The 21,669-nt window shown below is 36.2% G+C and overlaps 1 protein-coding gene across 4 annotated transcripts in view; it reads right to left on the bottom strand.

Annotated features, from left to right (window-relative positions):
* Nucleotides 1–21,669, bottom strand: part of LOC149285201 (polypeptide N-acetylgalactosaminyltransferase 13-like) — a 74,258-nt gene that overhangs the window by 36,561 nt on the left and 16,028 nt on the right. For all 4 annotated transcript variants that reach the window (XM_089495695.1, XM_089495692.1, XM_089495693.1 and 1 more), the window contains exons 2-3: nucleotides 10,468–10,636; nucleotides 438–604 (exon numbers count right to left, since the gene is read on the bottom strand). In XM_089495695.1, the coding sequence (XP_089351821.1) occupies nucleotides 438–604; nucleotides 10,468–10,636 (336 nt within the window). The remainder of the gene's footprint in view (nucleotides 1–437; nucleotides 605–10,467; nucleotides 10,637–21,669) is intronic.

The raw sequence follows: 21,669 nt of genomic DNA, 5'->3' as shown, positions 1-21,669 counted from the left end.
GTAAGTGCTTTACAAGAGTAAAATTATTATTATTGCATTTTTTTCTTTTCAATTTTCTTTTCATTCCGCCAGTAGTTTTTTTCCGCCTTCTTCTTTGCAGGAATACTCTCTTTATTGGTTGTTATTTTTTCTATACTTTCTTTTACCCGCTCTTTTTCACTAGCCAGCCATTTTTGCATCTCAGTTTTCTTTTGGTTTTAGCTTTTCTGCCCTCATTCGCTCGCCACCATATCTGTCTCCATCAAAACAATTTTCACTATTTTGTTTCTTGCATCATTTTAACTTTCTCCCCACCTATCCATAGCTTTGCTTCAGTGATCTGCCATGTTGTCCCCTTGTGATATAAATCATGTCATCAAGTGATACGTTGTAGACAACTAGACACTACTGTATAAACATTCTTAAACGATATTCTTCTGACATAAGCAATTCTGTACCTCTTTCACTTGCATCATCAACCAAAATGATTTCAGCCAAGAGATGGTGTGGGGACCGATTGATAACACTGTGGACAGTCCGCAACAGGGTGCTCCAAGCTTCATTGTGAAACACAATGACGATGCTTGTATTGGGAAGTCCATCTGAGTAAACCTTGGTTTTACATCTGTTAAAAACAATCAAATGGAAGAACTCAAAACGTGTTCAAGTTTTTATATTTGCATCTTTTAAAGTCTTTCTGGAGTTCAACAACACCAAAGCAAGAACACACTTGGTACATCTATTGAACTTTGCAGGATCCCTTCTGAGTTCAATGTGGAATATATAAAGATATTTTGGGTTTAGATTACATTGGTTGAAACGTGCCGCTAGCCGGTTCAGTTCATCTAGTAACCCATTTGACAACAACAGAAACATTCATACATTGTCGATGCCATAGGTTCATCCAGGTTTCCATTTACATTACGATATATCATGTGCAGACTATAGCTAAACACACTATAACAGCTATACTGAATAAGGAGATATACTCAATAGTTTACTTATTTAATGCCATTTATGTCTTGGTTTAATATCTGAAAAGCTCTTGAGAACACAATATAAGAGAAGCAGCAGTGTCTCCAATGCCTGGCTAAAGAACTTATTTTTCTTGAAAAATAAAATGCTACGTCTTCTTTTTCTTCATCCTTTCTATCTAAATGGGTTTTGGTGGAAAATAACACAAAAAAAATCCTCAAACATCTATGCCAGAGGATAAAATATATTAGCTGCCATACAAGTTAATCTCTTAAATTGTTCCCAGCAGTCCCAGGCAGGACAAAGTGTATTACAGTTTTACTGAACATGAAATTTTAATCATAGTCTCTTAGAAGAGATGTGTGAATCAGACAAGAAGTGCTCCATTAGAAACTGAACTTTCTGCAAAGGGCTCCTTATTTTAACAAGCGCCAGGATTAACAGAATAACAATGTGACTCAAAATTGCATTTTGTCATAAATGATTTTGCTTAAGTGGATATTGATATGTATTCTTCCTACATTTATTTTAGAATAACGAGGCACTGCGTGTTGGGGCAGCCAACGTAGACCAAGTCCGGACAGGCCATCTGGCACACTGGTGTGTGGCCAGCGGCTGGATAGCCTCGGCCACTTGTTATGTTAGCTTAAAAAAGTAACATTCAGCACTCTATGTCCAGCTGCACCCATGTCATCAGGCGGCCGCAGGCTTAAATCACCAGGGCCACCTTGTAATAACCAGTCCGGCCCCGATGTAGACTATCGGCGCTATTTAAACGACATCTCCTGGGATGCCCAGGAAGCCCAAGTTGCCTTTGTAGCAGAATCACTTTAGGTAATGCATCACCCCAATGTCAATTCACAATTAATTGATTTCCAGACATTTAAAATAGTTTATTTTTTATTTTTACATGTTTCTTTTTACCTGTCTCCTGCCATTTACATCAATACACCAACAAAACAGATTTATAGCAACATATGATTATCTTCTGGCAACACACATATGTGTCACTCTTCAACTCCAATTCATAACTTATTGCTGTCCCCAAAGCACTTAAATATTTGTTTTTCCCGATGATGATATATAGTAGATAGTATTCATTTCAGAAAGAATTTCTACGTTGAATTATTTTTGATTGTGCGGCATCAAAATTCTACTTGTAACTGACAATGTACCAGTAATCATGGAAAAACCTAACCTTGAGCCAGTCTGATCGATTTGTGTGACTTCTACAGCTCTTCAGAACTAAATCATAGACGTGAGAGAAGATGAACATACTTCTGACTGCATACATTTAGGTAGCTCATTAAACACATTGTGGGGTATGCAGTAAGAGCAATTTGCAGGAGCTCTCAGTCAGTTCCTATGATAGCATATGAAGCTCTATTTTGTACCGGAATTTATTTTGTTATTATTATAATTATTAATTAATCATGGGTATCCGGAGGGGGGGTGGCAAGAGGGCCCCCTGGAAATTCATGGGGGCCCACTGGAGAAGCAGCAGGGGAAGAAGAAACAGTAGGCTGCAAGAGTAGGTTAGCTAGACATAGACAGCAGAAGTAAGTGGAGTGCAGCATCAAAGCTTTTTTTTAATTCTATACACCCCCTGCTGTCAGAGAGGTTTGGTCTGCTATCCTCCTTTCCCCCTTAGCCGATCTCCTCCTCTTCCCTCTGGCAGTTGCTCCTTTACAGGCATAAGGTCCCCGCCTGGGCAGAGACACAGTTTGCATGCTCCAGACACACAGTAGTTTATTTTAAACATGTATTTCAGCTAGGGTTAGTTAATACGCCAGCTGTTGAGACTACATTTCCCATGACTCTCAGCAAGTCTGATATGTTATGCATCATGGGAATGTGAGTGCTCAACAACGTGAGTGCCAAGGTTAGCTTTGCTATCTTCAAGGATTGGTACTGCAGCTGCCGTGGAATGAACATCTTATGATTCTCAGGCACCAATTTGATTGGCTGAACATCATGAGAAATGTACTAACAGCACTTCGAGTGCCAAATGTTACCACAACTGCTGAAAAACGACATTCTATTTTAGTTCCCAGCCTTTATGTCCCTTTTTTTACTACCTTCTAACTACCTTCTTTTTTTTTAATGCCTCATAATGTTTGCTGTGCATTGCAAAGCTACACTACACTAAGTTACATTCACTTTTCTTAACTGCAACTCCCATGATATTGAACATTTCCAGTTGAATATTATGGGAATAGTAGCTGTAACTATAGGTTGGGCTTTGGGACAAGCAGGGGGTTACTCTAAGACTACAGTACAAACAATAATTTTCCTTGATTGTGTTTACAATCATATTAACCAAGCCATATTGCTGGCTGAACATCATGGGAATTGTAGTTATAGACTGGGGTTGTGGTGGCCTACACTACACACTAACACCAAACTAAAGTTCTCATGTTGCTCAGGTACATGATGGTCTGTTAGTTACAACTACCACAATCATATAGTTTTTCCTATTAATGGGTAACCAACATTTGCCTCCCACCCAGGAAATCCCTCTCCTGAGCCAACAAAAGTAGATAATGGGGATGTGGTAAGGAGGTATTGGAGTGGGAGAGGTGGAGAGGATATTTTGACACCCCCCTCGAAAAAACAAAAAAATCCTGCAGATGCCCATGTAATGTATAATAGTTAAATGTAATAATTCCACCATCCAAGACTGGGTTACGGTTACTTTTAGTAACACCTTAAAGGTGTGAGAAGTACTTATAAAATATGTTCTTGGTTGAAGCTAAATAGTTCTGATCTCATTCTACAAAGGTCTAAAGTAAATATAGTTATCATCAACTCAATCGCATATAATCTTATAGTAGATGCTGACCTTAATGAAAAAAAATCCCCAAAAATCTACTTCTCGGTCATAAAAGTTACTCAAGCAAACACCGCTTGCAGTTTTTTTGTGGTTTTGGTGTAAAGTCAAAGAACGTTATATGATATTATACATGACCTGGATAAGAGCTCCCAGAGGAAAAATATAGTAAAAATATAGGTACAATATGGTAACTAAGTTAAGAGTAAAATTTGAATGCTATCTGTACCAAAACAAACCTCGATAAACCATAATTTAGCATCATTATTAAGCTCAGTCAGACCCACCTGCCATTATTTCACATTAAATGCCATTATATTACTTTACTGTGATATACTCAATATTGTTATTTACTTCCCAAGCTATAAATACAATTCATCCCGAGTTGGTCTCAAAATATTTTAATAGAAAAGTAAATAGCAGTAAAAAGTTAGCTTACAGTGACATGAAATGAGGTTTTATCCACTTCAAAGCTATAAAAGATTAATTGATATGTTTGGTTGCAGCTACAGAAGCCATAAAGTTTATTTCACCATGACAGTTAAAAAGACTTTAGATTTCCAAGTTCTCCCTGAAGAAGGCATTAAGCTGGTACATTGGACACACATAAAACAGAATTAGAAACAGTAACTATTGTATGTGGAAGGCCGAAGCTAACCTACAATGATTTGCATGCAGAATAATTAAAAAAATAAAGATTTTTGTTTTTTAATGCTTCCTATTTTAGATAGTTTTTTGTGTCACTTATTAAATGATCAACCCTGAAAACTTCAAACCACCCGCTGAAAACCCTAAAATATAATTTTTATATGTTGGCTCAATTAAAAATCTGCCCCACAATGATGATTTATGTTGTTTTAACCCCCCTCATCCCAACAGGAATGGCATCTGGGGTGAGGCATGATCGGGGGCCTGTGCCTCTCATACTGGAATGTCTATATTATTTAACACATATATATATATTATCAATAGTTTGTGAGTTTCAGGTGAGGACATGGGAGTCCAGTCATTCAAGTTAACCATTAACTTGACTGACCGCTTGACTTAGTAAATAGGTCCATCTTGTGAAAAGAATACACTCTAAGTTTCAGAGTTTGTGAACCTTTAAACATTTTTTTCATAAGTATAGAACCCGTGATATTTCCTGTATCCCATAACAGTGTAATGATGGGTCATGCTAATTATATGAAGCTTTTCTCGATTTCTGAAAATGAATTCAGAATTTTAAAAAGTACATAATTGCTGTCAAAGGAAGCCTCGTGGTGATTACTCTGTGATGACTTTATAACATTTCTTGCATTATCGTCTGCAGTTTTACCAATTATAGACAGTGCATTAATTCATGAAAAGCTGAAGGCATGATTTTGCTTTTCAATTACAGCTTCAGCAAGAACTTTTGATTATAAGCAGAAAATACTGTTTTCATTACTGAACAACTTCATATTTCACTTTCTGCTTTAGAGTAACCCAGGGCTTTTTATTTTCAGCCCATCGGAGAATCCTGCAATTAACGAGTGATTCTACTGAGGAATCCATCTCTTTAGACTTCTCCATTTAAGATCAAGGGTAGAAACCTTTAGGAAGGAGAGAAGGATTTACTGGGAGCATCAAGGGATCGGGGGTTTCCCCCACTGCCCCTATATCCCGCAATTAATATTTGCTACTTTAAACAGGGCAGCTTCCCTATGTGCCTTCTCCGAGGCCGCCATCTTGACTGCATTAGAAAGCAATGCACGCCTTTAAGACATAAATCACCAGGATATGACATCATATTAATGCGGTCAACGGAGGCTGTGCTAAGTGGGTACAGCCTTCATAGTGTAAATGGGCCAGAAATCTCCTATGTAACCGCCCCATTGAGCAGCAAGCCGAGAGGCTTGTTTAGCAGCAGATAGACTGCTGCTCCTCGTGACCTGGGGTCCTAGTTGTCCTAGGCCTGGACCCATCACTGCCTACACCCCTGGCCTTACCTAAAGGTATAAACCAATATTTTCTTTATTTTCCGTCAGTAAATGTAAATTTATTGATGGCTGCCTGCTAGGCAAAACAATGAAGTCCATATATTACGTACACTTAACATTACAGCACACAGATCAGATTTATTTTTATAATTCACAGCAGCTTACCTAAGGAATGAAAATTTGTTATCGTTAACTTTTTTAAATGAAAGCACCTTTACATCATTTTTTAAGTCACCTGCTGCCAAACTCTGCTCTCAAGCGAATTTTAAGCTCTGAAGGGCAAGGTATTGTTCTCCTTATGTACTAGAATGGCATAAAGCATATTAATGTTATTGATGTCAATTTTGTATATTGCTATTTTAACGCTATTGATTTTTTTTGTTAGTTTTCACTCTCCTCTATTATAACAGCTCTACAGAATCTGCTTGCGCTCTAAAAATAATATAATGTAACACTGTGAACACGTAGGGCGTAGATGGAGCTACATTATGAAAACATATGTCCTAAAGACTTATGATCACTCAACTTCATTAATCGAAGAGTATTTCATATGAATGCCTCTTGCACCTTTAACAGATGTTGTCAATGTTTCTATGTCATGGAATTGTTCTCAATCACAAAATGTATGTGGGGATTTGTTCAAATCCCGAAAGGTTTGCTGATGTTAATTATTTGAAATTGCTAATATATGATAATGTAGGGTATGTGTATCCTTATAATTAGAATCCCCTTGAAGATAATTAGGTTCAAACCCTAGAACTTCTGTGATCCCTATTAAAACCATGTGGGCCGTTGGTTATGTTGGTAATTTTACATAACTACACAACTGTACAATACATTAAAACCAATATATGGAATGACCTTCACTTCAAAAAATTAATTCACTAATATTTCTTCGGGTCATTTTGAATGGCTACAATAATTTTCTATTGAGTAGGAAGGGTGAGGGGTTACTGTGAAAGACCTCATTTGAAGAAGAGCTAAAATAAAACTCACTCAAGCACAGAGAGTGAGATGATGGCAGAGAAGGAGATTGAATCTTTTTAATTACTGGAGAAAAAAAGTTTTGTTATCTACAACCAAGTGTGATATAATGGACATAAAATCTAAGTAATGGAAGTGTAAGATGGGTAATCACGGACATTTCCTACCTTCAGACTTGACTAGTTGACGTACAACATTCAAGTAAATGGTAAAATATCTCTACAGCTATGGCGTCTTCCACACTCCTGATTTTTTTTGAACAATGGCAATAAATAGCATAACTTCCACCATTCCCTAGACTGGAAAAACATAGTGGGAAGTCCTTGACTTTCTTCTACATGTTGGGAAAATGCGCTTGAGTCTATGTGTATCGAAAGCTTAGAAACCTTTGCATAGCAGTGGTATCCTTTAATGTTTTATTCTTTAGTTTTTCATAAAGATGAAGAAAGTGAAGAAGATGAAATGTAGTAGAGGAAAGATGATACTAGGGAAAGAGGGGATAAAAATATGGAAGGTAAAGAAGAAGAAATGTAGTAGAAGAGGAAAACTACATGATAATGACTTTAGAAGATGTTTGAAGAAGGGGCAACTGAATATATGACTGATCTCTTTCAGTATCTAATGGGTTTGACCACTCGGTTAGTCTTCTTATCTATTATTTGCAGTCATTGTTCGTAAATCTTTCCTTTGACTCTTGGCAACTATTATCAATGACTTCTTTAGTTCACACATTTTAATAAATCAACAGGATGTTGAGGAACTTTAGCATTTTCGACAGTTTATGATGATACTTCTTGTTAAATGTTGGCCTTTAAAAAGACATTATCACTCATTGTTAAGACACATGCTTTTAATATATGGTAATGCCAAGGGTTATATGAAATATAAATCTTACTATGGCTATTTTATTACCTGTCTGAAATCCTTTAAATTGGCTTTAAATGGCTATGTTTTTTTGATTAGGAAGGCTAATTTAAAGACAACCGTCACAATTGTGGATTCCTTAACAATCTTATTTTTCAAAAATATGACAAGAATGTTTTAACTAAATCTTAATTTTCTTTATGAAGCATGAAGCAGAACAACTTTTAACGATATGTGATGTATAACTGAAGACACCAAGACACAGTTAAATTGATGAATCATAGTTGTGTCAGCTCTTATGGAATCTTCCAAGTACTAAACACCTACTTAATAAGTCCTAAAATAGATAGTGAAAAATGTCAAACAAATAAACTGGGAATAAACTTCTGTATTAAACCTGAGTTGGCGATCTGTACGATGGAATTAGAAGTCAGACATTATATAAACTTTTTTTTCCGCTATAGTACAGATTATTAAAATCTAATTAAAGTATAAATACCAAACATTCTACAGTACAGTGAAACAATCAGTGTCACAAGCTAAGTAACCAAATGTGAGGCCAATACTGTTGGTTGCATATTTAAGCCATTGGACATTGACTCATAAGTTGGTTTTAGCCTTTGGCTATATGAATTTCCTTTTACACGAGGGTTTTAAAATGTTCTGCTGTTGGTATAATATTTCTTCGCCAATTGAAGGTCAAAAGCTGGCATTCCCAAGGTATACGTTTTGCGGAAATATACTGCGGCCTATAATGATAACGCAATATAGATTTGTTATTGATGTTCTTGCTATGGAGAAGTGGGCACATGATTCCTACAGCCTGACCAAAAAAAAACTCTCCAAGACCTAGAGCTGGAACAGAGATGATTCAACGTCAGTATTTTTCTCCACTCATTTCCTATTTAGCAGGTTGTAAAGTGAAAGGCGGCACACTTATCATTTCCAGGCTCCTCCATAAGTTATCAGCAGAAGGTGAATCCAATAGAAAACTAAGTCAATTTCATGCTAGACTAGCCTTGAAGCCTTAAATCTGCATTCACTTTGCAGAATGATGTATTACTATTGAGAATCATTAAACATTATGTGCATCATTTGTTTTCTAACGTAAATGCCCTCGGCAAAACTCTAGCCGGTCAAAGTAAAACGTGTAAGTGTGTTTAAGTAAAACTCACCATTTTCTGCAGAAAACCCTTAAAAGGGTTTTCTGCAGAAAATGGTGAGTTTTACATTTGTGCACTCAAGTGGTTAAAACCACTTGAGTGCACAAATGTAACCTTTTACAAGTTTCAACAATGGGTCACCCTTGGTCCTCAAGAGATAAAATCATAATGCAATCTGATTGTTTGCAGTGGCAGCCTACAAAGAGATTATTTCAACACTGGGTATCTGTCTTCTATCAACAGTCTAAAGATCTATAGTCACCGAGAGTTAATATTTTTTATTAAAGTTACAATTCGGGACATTGTTTTTTTATTTTTGTCAAAGTTTTGTTCTGCATATTCTAGGAGGATATATAATAACTATAGGGCATGGAGAATTATATTTTAAATGCACTGTATTTATGTAAAGGTTCCATAGTCAGCAACTGATTTAATTGGAAGTACTTTACTACTACTGATTGACATCTTAAGGAACCTATCAGAGGCAAGAAGTTCCGCATTATGGAGGAAGAAAGAAGATTTTGTAGAATGGCTGCAAATTCTTTGTCAGCTAAGTGTTTCGTACTCACAGAGGGTTAGGGTTACCCGGAATACTTTAATAAGCATTCTTCTATAGTAGGGGTGTCAGGGACACTAAACTACCCCTTTAATGGTTGTAAACAATCTCTAGTACCAGAAACTCATATGCAGTGTACCATGGAATGACATACATACAGCCGCAAGTTACGTTGTTATGCTTTCACAGTGTGCGGTTGCTCGTATCCAGCCAGTGGCTGCACATAGTCTGACCAGATCTGCCACTCGAGTGACTGTATCGATAAGTAACTGGCCCTATTGGCCACCAGGCATTTGCCCAATGTGCCAAATGGCCAGTCTTGGCCGAAATGGAGTCCAGAACGCATCTCACAACTTCCTACTACGGCACACAGTTGGCGTCCAGTCCAATTTTCATGGAAAACTAGAGGGAGTTTGCATACAATCTACTACCATTCTTTATCCACCTTGGTAATGCATTATCTGTCTATGGAAGAAAAAAACAAAAGGAAATATTTAGAGAGGAATCAGGTTGTGATATAATTCTGATACTGAGATATCGGTTTTATATGACATGGTTTTGTTTTAACCACATCATCTGAAAATTTCAATATTGCAATATTATTGTGCATGTATAAAGGCAGCAGTAAACATCTTCATGTGTCCTTCGGGAGTTTCAGAACCATATGACATGAAAACTCATTATTCTTTATTGGACCTGAATATCCTAAGGCATTGGTCGAAAGAACAATCTATTTTTGAGCAGATAAATATCATCTGCAAAGTCTTTGGGGGATTCTAATATACGAAATTCTGGGAATGTAAGCAATAACACATACAGAAAACCAAATAGAACGAGCTATAAGCCACATACATTCTAAAGAAAAGTAGGTATAACATAAAAAAATATTTTTCAATGAATATTCTGTTTGCTTGGAAACAATACAGTGCAATCAATCATCCTAGAGAGGAGGAAAGAGGTTACATAATCTAAAATGTACATGATATGGCTATGAAGATCTCTGCTATAAGACTTATATTGTATTAAATATATTAAATAATATAAATCATATAATAATATAATAATATTATTATATGATTATATGATTATATATAATAATATATAATAATATAATTATCAGATATCTCTAATTATAGGACAATATTTCTAACATACCCCTCCAATCTCACATCGGGTAGGCTTCGGTTTAATGCAATTAAATCGCTGGCCATTAGGTTAAACTGATTGATCTTGAAAAGTTCTTTCATTTTTTCCTGATCATCTTTAGGGATGAGGACTGCTTTTCCCTGTTCTCCAGGACCTTCTTGATTTCTTGAAATAACAGCTGGAATGAAAAATAAAAATGATTGAAAGTGTATTTTAAAATTATTTAAAAAAATATATATATATTAAAGGTCAAGTCAAGCAATTAACCCCAAACTGATGCAGCTGATCAGAATACTTAATGGTGTTGTCAGCATGAAGCCACGTGATATTAACCATCCGAATAAAAGGTAATCCAAATATAGCCAATATGGATTATAAAAGTAGCTCAATCATATCTTGTGTTTACTTGCACATTTAAAAAAAAACGTAGATGTTCTGTCTACAAATGAAGAGTTGCTGAGATGTGGACCACGTTGCTCGTTGCGGCACAAACCACAGTTGACGTGGGAGTCCTCTTTAGTTGAATGTTCCAAGGTTTGCTGGTTGGCAATTATACCTGATAACCATTCGCAACCTCTGTGAAATAGCAGCAGGCCATCAGTTGGCCCTGGCACTTTAAGGCCATTGGCCGCTTGATGGTGTAGGTACGGCCGACGCATAGATAGAGCGCGTGTCAAGATATCTACAGCCATTGGCTGCACGCTGCAGCATTATATCTACCGAGGAGCAGCAGATGGGGTAAGAGTGTGTCGCTGTTGGACGGCGGCCCACCAGGCCAGATGGCCAGTCCAGGCCTGATCAGCAGTCTGATCTGGTAATAGTGACGTAATGATCAAAACATACATTATTTTTACAAAAAAGCATTATTATACAAAATGAATGGTAACATCTGCACACATTTTAATGCAAAGTAGATTAATTGTTGCAATTGTTGTATGGCTATAAGCAAGATTTATTAGATTCCCACAGTTTTAGGGACATCTTTGATTATGATGTAGTAACTGGATAATTACTGCACTCTCCTCATAGTGGGGCTCTTATATGATGTCATTATGATGGTCAGCCTAAATGCTAACTTAATGAGAAATAGAGACATAAAATCAAGCAGCTCAGAACCATTCGCCTGCACGTTTTTCCTAGAAGAAAACCTTAATCAGTCATTGGTCTCGTCTTAGATTCAGGAGCCATGTGGCTATCCCATGTGTGTTTAAATTCTCTCACTGTACAAACCTCTACTACCTCTGCTGGGAGGCTGTTCCACTTATCTACCCCCCCCCATAAAGTAAAATTTCATTTTAGAACTTTCTACAATACTATCGGTGAATTAGATGTTTGTAATTCCAGGGCCTCAACTTTCTGACTGTTAAGGCTGCACTCTGTTCTTAGAAAGTACGTGATTATTCCTCCCTATTATTTCTGGTTCCCCCTTTTTTAAGTTATTCCTCTCCTTGAGATGGGGTTGAGTGGAAATGAACATTTACTGAATGTATTGTTGAATTTTGCTTTCCGTATCGTATGGAAGCAGCTTTACATTGTTTACATTTTATTCTGTTTGACAATAAAGGTGCAACATCTTTAAACATCAAAAGCAAATGCAAGCAAATGTCACGTATAACATAAAAAAACCTTTTTAACAACTGAAAGTGGTGCTTTTTTATATTAGAGCACTGCAGTTCTCTCAAAAGAACACAAGTTAATAAAATTAAAGATTAAATCGAATTAAGCACAAAGACAATTCTGAAAAATTACAAGATGGCTTTAACTCTGGTGTTAAATTATACCAAAAAAAATCAGAAAAATTAAGCAACCCAGATGAAATTCTTCTAAATTAAAAGAAATCCATCGCTTTAGCACATGGCTTTAAATAAATTGCAGTGTCACGTAATTAATACCGTGCTAAGCATTAATCGTAAAGTCCAACGTGCACCATGGCTACGATTGTCCGCTTCATAGTATATTTTTAATAACATAATTATAATTATAAAACGTAATACATTGTATCTGCAAAAATATCGTGCAAAGGGTGTGAACAGGTGCGACCTGGGACATAAAAAGAAGAGCACGGGATAAAGGGAAGAAGGAAATGGTGAGGAGGGAGATACTTGGAGAGAATCGAGGGTATTATATAAGATATGGTGAATGGATTTTAAAACATTCATTTTTTATAAAACTTACAAAAATGTACTTTTATCCATCGGGCGGAACCTTTTATCTTATGGTGATAAATAAAAGTTATGTTTTAGACACATTTGGAGCATAGGAATATCACTTTTCAATGGCTGCTGTATAAGCAGAATAAAGAAACCGTTTTGCTGGAAAACGGCCCATTTATTCTTTTCTGTATTTACAAGGTTTGGAATTTCACAAGCAGAATTGCTTCTGGTATGTTTTTCTATCCCCCCCCCCACAGGCTTTCATATAACAGATAAAATATATGGATTAATTGTATCCATTCTTGATTAATTAATTATACTTTATTGATTAATGTAATGAGTAAAACAATTGCATTTTTTTGTTCATATAAAATGTATGGGGGAAGTTATATTTAAGGGACACTGGTTTGATGAGGATTCCAGAGGGGTACACAAATGGGAGAGCCTTCCCGCACCTAATTGGCTGCTTTAAGGGGGGCATTGCTCTGCAGCTTTGGAGCTGCAGCTTCTCCTAAAGTACTTAAATATCCATTCTTTTTAAGTGAAGTTGCAGTGGACAGTAGACTGTCCCTTTAAATCTGATCCGCTGTCTGTCATTACGTCACACAATAATCGTTTTTATTTCAGAAATGTATTGTGTCAGCACATTTGTTTTTAGGGCGAGGAAGAAAATCTCATAAAGCAACAAATTTAACAAACTGGCAAAATAAATTTAGCTTCTTTGCGCTCTAACTTGATCCTGAAGTACACAGCAGTGATTAGCTTAAAATATTATACTATATGACAGTTATTCGTACTTACTATCAGGATAGAGAGTTTCGTGTTCATGTGCATCTATTTTGTTAGGAAATGTATAGGTGAAAAATCTTCCTTCCGGTTATCTATACCAGCATTAATATGGCATAGAGATTAACCCCTTAAGGACAATGCGCAGTCCCTAAACCCTTTGAAAATAATGCATTTTGTGCACGTACATGTACAGGCTTTGTCATTAACGGGTTAAAACACAATGTTACAAACTACACAGCACTCAGACAGCCATATTGTGAAACTCTCAGGAATCAGTGCTGGCAGCGTTTCTGGAAAGTATACCTCTTATATACAGTTCCTACAATTTTCTGCTAGAACTGGGAATATATATTATTTAGAAACATAGAATTTGACGGCAGATAAGAGCCATTCCCCCCATCTAGTCTGCCCATTTCCCCGATGTAAAGACTCAGACCGTAATCAGTCGTTGGCGGGGAGAATGGTTCTTATCTGTCGTTAAATTCTATGTTTCAAAACTATATATATTCCCAGTTCTAGCAGAAAATACTGTATAGAGTGCTCACTAAAACTTTTCTAAAAGTATTATTATTTGACCTTCTTATTATATGTGCCCTTTAACAGAAAATATTGTAATGGATCACATTATATGGTATTATATAGAATTTTAGTTGGTTTAGGCACTTGCTTTATAGTAATCCAGAAGCCCTGCTCTACTTCATATTTCAATATCTCCAATATCTCCAATATCTCCAATATATCTGGATGGGCTTTGCCAAACTTTTAGTCTCCGCTTAATGATGAATAACACCAATAGGCTTGGTTTGGCATTTACAGTCATGGTTTCCTGCCAACTATTCTAATCTATGTCTACTTCTTCTTCAGCTTCCAATAGCTCATGTGCCACGGCTTAATTATAACTTACGATTTATAAAATACTTCCTAGCAGACAAGATCTGATACTTTACTAGATTTACTGGAATTCCAATTAGACTGGAAATTCTACCGTCTGTAATCTCACATTGATCATTTTCTTTTAATTTCAATGAAAGACAAACCATTGACCATAATTGCCATTAATCTATTGTTATTAATCATGTTCTAGAACATAAATGTTTAAAATAATGACATTCTTTCATAATGAACACATTCCTTGATATTACTTAATCAAAGATAACATGTTAAAGGAATATATATAGGATGGTTTTGAAACTGTGTTCATCATGTTGTAGTAAATTACTACCTTTTCTCAATGTAAAAATAGGAAAAAAGGCATATGTTTCCAAGTCAACGTTAATATTCATTTCATTAGATACAATAAAGAACTGTTTTGAGTTTTCTCCATAACTATATTTGATTTTATCCATTTTTTTAATCCAATTTTTGGTCATTAAGTAAGGTTAGTAGAACACAGGATAACAATTTGAATGTGCAAGAATTTAAATGCCTGGACAGACCAGGATTTGATGGGACAGAACCCTCATAAATTTGGGAATTTTGGCAGGTATGACAATATTAAATATAACTTTACCGAAGTTTGTTACCCATGGCTTTGCGGTTTTCTTATATTTTGTATATAGCCGATCGCTCTACTAAGGAATATACAATGAGATTGGGTGTTAGCCTCAAGTGAGGCGTCAAATTCTAATGTCTTTTTATTATTGAAAATTGAGTCTAAGTATGTAAAATAGTGAATTCCGCTGTTTTATGTATAGTACGGACCAAAGATTGAAGCTTCTGGAACATGCGCAGCTTAGTGGAGGGAGCCCTGACAGGGCTAGGAGGTGGGCCCAAGGAGTTTTGTTTTAATTTAATTGGTTTGCCAGGTTAGGGGGTGGGGTCTTATAAATAGCTGGTAGCCATTTTGTAAGCTCACTTTTTAATCAGCTTTCCAGACCTATGGTTGTCCCTCCCTCCCTCCCTCCCTATTTATGGTTTTGTGGGGGGGGGGGTCCCGTTTTGTCACAGCGGCGGGGTGGAGAGGCAAGTTTGGAGAGTTTTGAATGGGGGTCTGAGTGGTAAAAGTTAAATAAAGGTTGTTGGCTGGTATGTTTTGTAGGTTTCGAGCTGGTCTGTGGCTCAGAACCTGGGGGTGTGGGGGTATCTGGGTATACCCCTATTAGGATTTTTGGCAAATTAAAGTATTGGCACTTTATTGTTATGTTTGTGGTTTATTGTTAATTTATTGTTTGGGGTCATTGTCATGGTGGGTGGTTTCAGGATACTATTGTTGTATTGTATTTTGTATGACAATGACTTTTTGTGTATTGTTTTTTTAAGCTGTGGATTTATAAATAATTTTCCACTGCAATTTGGTGTCTGTGTCTTAATTTGGGGGTTTGGGTATTCTGGTGTTTTTTTCCCTAGGGGGCCCACGGATCGACTATTCTCCTGTCATGGAGCTGGATGAAAAAATGTGGACAAAAAAGCAGCACTTTCCATCTTGGACAAAGCAAGGTTACAAACTTGTATTTTTTATACACATATCTCAACAATAATACTTAAAATAAAAGGAGATTTAGTCTGCATCACCATACCCAGACTAATCTATTTTTTTTTCTATATGCCCAGCGTGGTTACAAAATATATGAGCGTATGCAGCATCGGAAACAATCTATTTGTTTGTTCTGTGCTGCCTGAAAATTAAATTATTTCCAGCTAGAAAATATCTTTTGGGAATCGTTCCTTAATCCATTCAACCGAAAGCTGAATAAATGTTTCTGAAAAACATCCCCTCGTATTAGCTCTGCAGTTTATAATATACAAAAAAAAATAAAAAAAGGTCGGCGCACGTTCTATATACAGCAAAGGAATTTTCCAAATGTTGTGTCATATTTACTTAATGTTAAACAAAAAGGGCATCCAAAAACGCCTTTAAAAAATAAGACTTTCCGAGTAGGATTAAAAAATTGCGGAAAGCAGACTTCGAAGATTTCTTATTAAGTGCAACAGATAAATATTGCATTAAAACTTTTTTCTTGTTGCGCTCTAATGAAAATTCACAGCTAAGGTACATCTGAGTTGCCTGATGTATGGTGTTCATTATGTAGTTTGTCTTTGTAGCTGTAGTTGCTATGGGCTTAATTTGCTCAAGAATAGCATGAAATGGCAATTTATCCCTCCCAGCTTGAAGTGTTGGGGTCCAGATTGACACCAGCTTGGCCTATGTTGGGAAACTGACTGGCTCCCCCTTCTTTAAACCAAAAGCAAGTCACACTTCAATTTACATGGGTTGGCCATTGGTTACATGGGTTGGTCATGGGTTGGGTTGGTCATATCCAGCCTCTGGTGACACTTACATCATGAGGGCCACCTCGTCATCACCAGTCCGGTCCTGATCTCTTCGATCTATCAGCCCCCCCAAGTGGGGATGCAACTCATCCCAACTTGGCAAGGATTTGAGTTCATTCAGTTTTAAAGTTGGTATCAAGACGGTAAATATGCCAATATATTTTCATCGCTGTTAGGTAAATCGTTCTCTTTTAGTAACTTTATAGAATCTTTCCTGGAATTTTGAATAAAATCACATGATAGAAACTTACAATTTAGAATTGTTTTTCTTTTTCAATTGAATTTTTCCCATCATTTATTATGAAAACAATCCTCGCAAACATAATGTGGAAAGACATTTATATGGGAAAAAAAACCCTATCATGAATAATGATTATGTGACCCATCCACTGGGCTAATTTCTTCCATTTAGAGAATGTAAGTAGGAAAAATAACAAGATTAACTAAGTCAAGTAGAGTCACTTTTCAGACATAAGGAAACAAGTCTGAATGCTCAAAGATAAACATCCTGTGCTTTATATTTTATTTAAATACAATTAATAACTTGGCTCTAGCATTGGAACAAAATACATGGACACGTGAGTAAGTTGCTTAAAATACACTGGCTTGTGTACAAACCCTAACCATGTTTCATACCTTTCAGTTTTACATGGTGGAGTAAGAATATTTTCAAGAGACTGGGGGAAGAACATTTTCTTTGCACTTAGGTCTCTTCAGCAGGGGGTGAAACAATACACAGCTGGAAGTAAAGGGTGCAAAGGGAAAATGCTTCCCCCCTGCTTCCTGAGAAAACACATATATTATTGAATACACAAATCACAGGAAACTAAAACCTATGGAAATATTAACATTTCCATGTGAACTTTTATATGACTTATATTCTTTTTAATAAAGATGTTATAAATCATATTCAACTTCATATGAGGTGGGCACATTAAGCATTGTATTTTAGTTGCCGGAGCCATCTTTAGATTTCAACTGCTCCGTTGATTCAGATACTTTTATAAGTTAGAATCAATAATTCCCCAAAAAATAAAACCTTAATTTATAACATTAGCCAAAAAGGAATACAAGACCATAACTTGAAGTTACTTTAATTAACCAACATTTTATCTTTCCAAGGCGGAGGCATTAGAAGTAGGAACATGGAATGTGACCTACCCAACTGGCAAGAAGAACTGGGTATGACTACCTCCTGCCCAATCATAAAAAGTGGTGTTAGAATTAAGGACAAGTCTTTATACATTGTTTATGTAAAGAAGCTAATGTTATATTAGCCTCTGCCCCGTCAGGACACTCCTTTGAGAACACCTAAAAATGGTATCATCTACCTTCCATTCCATAAACACTATTATATGAATGTATGTTAAAAAAAATCCCAATTAAATAAAAACACTATTACTGTTTATTTACACTAATAAAATTTTATATTGCTTTACACTAATTAGATTTTATGGGCAGACCGAATGGTTCATACCTGCTGTAAAATTTTATGTTAAAATTGTTCTCTACGAGAGACTGCGCCGGTCCTGTAATAAGTCTTCATTTTATTCGCGACAACAAAATAAATGTATTATGAACCCGAATGTGCTAGCTTTAGCCCTCTGAATAATCATCTCATCTGCGCTATGACCTGTAGGACTTGTAGAGAAATAACAGAATTGACACACGGGATACCTAAGCATAAAGAATACAGCACTCCAAATGCACTTTGCCTCAAGATATTTTTTAACATCTGTCGAAAAGATTGCTCGCTGTGAGAAGACAGTCCGTCTAGAACAGTGCAGGAGAAGGAGGAAGGCTATGAGTAGTGCAACGACAAGTAAAAACGCAATACCTTCCATTGTATAATGATTATGGACAGTTATTCCATGGGAAATCAGCATTGTTTGTACTTCTTGAACTGGTGAAATGTTTCAGGCATTCATGTAGCATTTATGTAACTTGTACACGCATGAAGCGCATAAGCCTAAAAGGAACAGTCATATATATATATATATGTATTTTTTACATAACTGTTCTAAAATTCCCCAAGCCTCCTCCTTTTCTGCTAAGCCGTTCCATGAGTAACTGCAAGTCTCTCCCAGGGCTATACTAGTTAGTTCTTGCAATGCAGAATATGACCAGAAGGGGGCTACCAATAGGGAACAGATAGAAAATTATAGTAAGGGAAACAATTTACGTTGAGATACTTTGTTTCTCATTTATGTTTGTATTTGTTGATAAATCCTCCAATCGCAAACCAAGCTACTGGTTATCATAAATTAATCATAAATATTTATAGCTGTCAGTCTAACAGTCTAGACGAGCTACAACTAACACATAGTAGTTAATTCCCCATGTTAATTACATTCATATTGACTCAAGCGCCGAATATATACATCCATACATACGTTTTTGCTGTCTATATTTATAGGTAGTTTATCCAGAAAGGAAGATCCAAGACCATCCATCCTATAAAATGGGCAATTCTATCGTTTAAAGTGAAATACCTATGACTCTTATTTGTATTCCAAATTGTAAGCTCCTACGAGATGCTTTTTTTTTTGTTTCCTGCTGAATTTAAAATTGGGTAACAGTGTATAATTTGTGATGCAACTAATTTATTGTTGGTGATTCTGTGAGATTATGGAGACAGGGTATATTACAAATTCCAAGCTATGTTTACTCCGGCTAAAAATGTACTTTTTTTATGACTTTCTACAAAATATTCATCGAACCATTATGTTTGCAGATTTTTAATGACAATATGTTCATTTTATAGTGTACTATCAGCCTTAGAGATGAAGTCTGTCATATGACGAGCATTTAGTTTATATAGAATAATTATTTTTATGTGGCCCCCAAGAGATCAAGTCATTTGTCCTCTGGTTTCACTGATGAAGTTTTACTAAAGAAAAACGTAATAAAAGATTTAAAATTTGTCCTTAGGGATAGCGGTGCGCTCAGAACACCTGCATCAAATTAAAATGATCAACCCTCATTTAAAAATTATACAAAACCAAAAAATGTTAACCCTCCATGCACCATTTTCACAGTTTCATCCCTACAATTGTTTTAGTGAAATATATATATAGAGGGTAGCCTACAATTGAAATGAGTTCCCATTATAATGTCATGTCCTCAGGATGATTATTCCCACCCATTAAGTTATTGATCCACTATTGCTGGGCTGACCAATGTTTTTTGGTTGATTTGCGAAGCCTATGTAAGCATGGAGTGAGGAGAAGGAAAATAACTTCAGGATAGGAAATTGATTCAACTTCCACCATAGATTTCAGATTTCCTGGAAAAAAATAGTTGCACATTTTGGTTTTTCATAACAAAGTAATAATGACTGAGTTTAATAGTTTCCGTTTAACCCATAGATGAGACTGTGGTAGGAATGAGATGGTAGAGAAGATACATTCTACAAGGTAAAGCTCTAGTGACACCAAACTTTTTTGGTTTTCATGTTTATTACTATTTTTCATGTTTTCATGCTTATTTAATATTGGCCCCTGAGCTTATCGCTACACGCCTAAAACATGATGTTTGTGGGATAATTGCAAAGGATTCCATCAGTAAGCAGTTATTCTGACCGAGCTACTTGTTAAATGATATATTACATGAAAGAAATAACCTGAGAATGATTCATGTTGGTGGCAGTAATTAATGTGCCAAATACTTCCACGTTTCAGAATGTCTTGTGAAGAACTGATTGGGGCATATTAGGATCTGATATTTTTACAGCATCCAAAGAGATGATTTCTTTTACAGATTTTACAAAAGTTCAAATGTATTATTGGCCCACTGACCTGATTCAAAGGTTTTCAGTCACTTAGAAGTCTCCTTGTTTTTTTTAAAGAAAACCACATTTTGTGAATTAAAATAACAGAAAATGGATCAGAAATCCAACACAGACAGGGTTAATGTTGTAAATGACTATTGTAGCCATGTGGCCCTTTATCACTCCCATCACTCCTGTGTTCCAATGGCCCTTTATAACTCCCATCATGCCTGTGTTCCAATGGCCCTTTATCACTCCCATCACTCCTGTGTTCCAATGGCCCTTTATCACTCCCATCACTCCTGTGTTCCAATGGCTCTTTATCACTCTCATCACTCTTGTGTTCTAATGGCACATTGTGTTCACTAATCAAAGTTTAGGTTTAAAATGCTAATTGATTGTTATAAAACACTTTTGCAATTATATTATAGCGAAAAATGTTCTTGTTTTCCAAAAAAAAACCAAAAAACAGCTAAGTGACCCCAAACTTTTGAATGGTAATGTGTATATACATACACTGACCCACAGATGATTATGAAGACTATTATTCTATAGTTCCCCAAATCAGTAGCCCATAGACAATTAATAGGCAGGTCTATGGGGGCAGCAGCCACTCTACCACATGATAGGGTTTTGGGATTGTGACGGGATGTAACATAATATCTTGACGTCCATTAAAAAGGACCACGACATGGAGGGGGCAGCAGGGGGGGCTGTGCTGGGATAGGCCTAGGGCAAAACCAAAGGCAAATATGCCCGTATGACAGTTCAAAAAATTCCTGCTGTGATAAATACATCCGCAAGAGAAAAAAAAAGCAACACAAGTAACCTCCAGTAACAAGTAAGTTTTCAGTAATCAGAACTGCAGTGTAATCATTCAGACTTCAATCTAATTGAGTGTCTTTTAAGACGGATGTATTGTTAGCATCTTGTGGAGAACTAAATATATCAATCCGGTTCTCAAACCAAAATACTGTCTGACACTGTTTTGATTACCATCCATGATTTAACATGTTGAATTTTAAAGTGCCATACGCTGCATTTTAATTGGGCTCTATTAACACTTAGACCCCAAGACACAAACTTATTTGTGTCTCTAAATAATCCTACTAATGTATTTACTATGAGTTAAGTGAGAAATGTGAATTGTTAATCTCCCAGAGAAATGTAAAATTCCGTATTCCTTTCTCTTGGCATTTTGACAGCCATTGCTGGCATTTCAAATCTTCC

The sequence above is a fragment of the Sceloporus occidentalis genome, unplaced genomic scaffold (genome assembly GCF_023333645.1).
Source record: "Sceloporus occidentalis isolate IW3139 unplaced genomic scaffold, rSceOcc1.0.p SCAF_83, whole genome shotgun sequence".
Taxonomy (NCBI): Eukaryota; Metazoa; Chordata; class Lepidosauria; order Squamata; family Phrynosomatidae; genus Sceloporus; species Sceloporus occidentalis.
This window is presented reverse-complemented; position numbering and strand designations above follow the sequence as displayed.